Genomic DNA, 3,453 nt, shown 5'->3' on the forward strand with positions numbered 1-3,453 from the left:
TCTGGTTGCAGCCAGTGGCAGTTGGCGTTGCGCATGCAGAGGAGGGAGTGCAGCTCGGTGCAGCCTCACTCACGCACTGCACAGATGGAGCCTCGGCCCGGGCTGACACAACACAATAATGGCTGAAAGCCGTGATCTCTTTTCCGCTGCCCTTTGCACAATGTCATGCTAAACTGTCTGTCTGTCTGTCTGTCTGTCCCTGGGGCGCTGTTTAATGTGCTGTATCGTAAGGCCTGGACACGACATTTCAATACATAAGCAGCAGCCCACAAGTAGTGTTTAAAAGGTGCCATCAACCCATTTGACTTCATGGATTGGTCAAAACGGTCTTGGTGATGGTGTGGTGTGCTACAAACATTGACTTTGACTGGTAATCCTACAGACCCATTACTGTTATAAAGCCAACAATTTACTCTCTGTGCTCCACATTTGTAAGACAATTATTAATGGTACAGGGAAGCAGGAGTGTCGTACAAGGGGGTAAAGTGTGACTAGGTCACCAGGGCCCAGTGGATTCAGGGGCCTCACACACATGTACATAAATGGCTGGGGGGTCCATTGGAGCTGATTGTACATAGGGACCAGAATTTGCTGCTACGCCCATGTGGGGAAGATTTCATGAACAACACAATCAACGCTGGTTCCATCTTAAGATGCTATTGCACTAACCTACTACCACTTGTGTCGCAACCACACCAGCAACCGCTCTGGCTTTGGTCACCGTTGATGCAGCAGTAATTTCAGGCGGCCCGGGGATAGAATGAAACAATTACACGCTGACGTGGACAGCGACAAGCCACGAGAATATGTACAGCCCCGAGGCGCGGCAGGCGCGTGCACTGACAGCTCCACTCCACCAGCCCTCTCTCTGTTTGTGTTCGTTGGATAGAAACTTTCATTTGCTGGCTCTTGGCCAATCGTCAAGCGCATAGATAATTGGCAAAACAGTCTGTGACATTGGCTCGCCCCTGTGTGCACTGTGCACACACGAGAGGTTTTTTTTTTTTCCATCAGACAACATTATATTCTATTGAATTCGTGACCTTGAGTATGCTACACTGTATGTGTCGTGATGTGCTCAAGTGCAATTCAGCTTGAATACAAAAGTCGATAGGGTAGGCTTGGGTCTGGGTTTTCTTTTGCACACTACTTAGTGATCCAATAGGCTACTTTATGTAACGAAGTAATCTTTTTGAGTTCCCTAATGGGCGATGCACTTTGGAGGAGAAGCTGGATAGGCTACTAGAAATTATTTTGCACTACAGTAGCCGGTAGAATCTTGGCGTCATCCAAAAGATTGCACGGTACCTTACACATCTCACTCACGGTTAAGACTTGTGTTGCGTTAGGCTTGTTTGCTCGGTCGGTGGAGATTAGAGTAGAGGTAAGTCGACTATGGCTAGGCTACTCCAGCAACACGCATACTGCGTGTCTTCACAATCACATTTTAAAAGCACTTACTTCCCCACGAAGTTCTCCAGTACCGAGCTTTTCCCCGCGCTCTGTCCTCCCACCACAGCGATCTGGGGAAGGTCCAGATTGGCATTTTGTCCGATGGCCGAGAACGCATCTTGCATTCGGTTGACAAGAGGGATCAGATCCTCCATCCCCCGGTTGCCCATGATTGCTGGGGACACCGACGCTCCTTCTCAATAGAAAACCAAGTGGCAAACGAGAGCGTTCACTGCGCTCACAGTAGTTTTGTCCTCTCCTATTCGCCCTAATCCTTGCAGTGTGCGTAACAATATTCTTGTGTCTATTTTATCTTCGCATGCACCCTCATTGCAACCGCCCTAGCGACGTAGGACACGCATAGAGCAGTGCACGGCTAGGCTAGGCTCTGATTTGCGGCTGTGTCGTCTATTTGGCATTGACGAGAGTGGGGGGAGGAGAGGAGAGGAGAGGAGGGATGATCTCTGCAGGTCTCTGAATAAACAGGGAGATCCCTGCACAGTCCCCGGCGGACCAAGGGCAGGCGCAGTCGAATAGTCTTCCTCCAAGCTTCTGTCTGAATACAAATTTAGGGGTTGTGGCGACCCATAGGGAGCTCCTGAAATGGACACCAACATTGAATAAAACCACAATTAATAGATCATCTAACATATTCATTATAGGCAGTATGAGAATGCCCTGAAACGGGTTTGACAATGTTTAGTTGCTGGAGATGTTGATTTAACTTACTCTCTCTGGAACAGCTACTACGGCAACATCTTCATAATAAGGCAGCTTATTATTCAGTGTTTTCTGCAAGTCGGATCTACCATCGGAATGACTATGATAATGCTAAAAGTTGTATAGAAAATATTAGGCTACAGGAAAGTACAGGCCTACAGGACTAATTGACGCCGTGTTTAGTGCATACTGAAACGTGAGTCAAACTCAGAGGGGTGTCGCGGCAGTATTTACCAAGATTCTTTAATTCATTTGGAACGTCTCTGGTATAACTCCAGTTCAGATGGGTGCGCTGGTTCCAAAGTGATAGTCCAGCAGTGCGAGCTCCACTCCTTGCTGCAGTACATTACATTGATCACAAAACAATGCCCTAATAGCAGAATGTTTGTTCATGATACACGGTATAAAACAACAATAATATGTTTTATAACAACAACAACAAAAACATATTGTATTAAAAAATAGCACATGAAAGCACACAAGCACAATATAAACCACACACACGCACACATTGTACAAAATATAGCCAACTATTGCACCAGGTCCAGGCGCGGAGATAATCTGTTGCATCTTTTAAGAGGGCTGACTGGGGGCTTCAATTATGGTATTCTCTGACTTATCCAGGCTACACATAAAACTAAACCAATAGGCTATATGGCAGCGCCTTCCCGTCTGTATTTATGAAGTATCTACTGTTACTGCACAAATGTATCCTTCCTTGTGTGGTGCATGGATGATGAGTCCGAATGACCTGTCCATGGTGCTGAAACTGAGTTGAGGCAGATCCCCCCCACCCCGACCAAACGCCCTGCATTGCCACCAAACGCCCTGCAAAGACCTTCTCTTACATATTCTACGAGTATCAACGAGGAGAGCACGAGCCAGTGTGTACACAGCATGTGCAAATCACAAACGGGCAAACTGACTAAAGAGGAACCTTGTATAGCACAGAAATTGTTACACAACGATGCATTTACAACAATGTATTTACTCAGTGCTCTTTTTTCAGTCCCTGAATCTGGGATATGCATAACTGTGCTTTAATGTTCAGGAAATGGCAAAATAATCATAGTTCTATATCACATTGCAATGCTACTAGACAACGGGCGAACATGTATTAGTTTTAGCCTGTGGGTAGTCTTTACATTTTGTCATTGGCCTCCTAAACACAAGGGGGCATTGTAATACTACAGTCTGTGTAAAGGGTTCTGTGAAACGTACAGTAATGAAAACACCGGTATGCTAGTCATCGCGCGAGTGTAGTTCCAGATCATAATGCTA

The 3,453-nt window shown here is 46.2% G+C and overlaps 1 protein-coding gene across 1 annotated transcript in view; it reads right to left on the reverse strand.

The window, feature by feature from the left end:
- The window catches only part of dnm1a (dynamin 1a), a 123,254-nt gene extending 121,632 nt beyond the window's left edge, over positions 1-1,622 (reverse strand). The window contains exon 1 of the mRNA XM_063210258.1: positions 1,462-1,622. Within this exon, the coding sequence (XP_063066328.1) occupies positions 1,462-1,622 (161 nt within the window). The remainder of the gene's footprint in view (positions 1-1,461) is intronic.
- Between the last annotated feature and the right edge of the window lie 1,831 nt (positions 1,623-3,453).

This window comes from Engraulis encrasicolus, chromosome 11 (genome assembly GCF_034702125.1).
Source record: "Engraulis encrasicolus isolate BLACKSEA-1 chromosome 11, IST_EnEncr_1.0, whole genome shotgun sequence".
Classification (NCBI taxonomy): domain Eukaryota; kingdom Metazoa; phylum Chordata; class Actinopteri; order Clupeiformes; family Engraulidae; genus Engraulis; species Engraulis encrasicolus.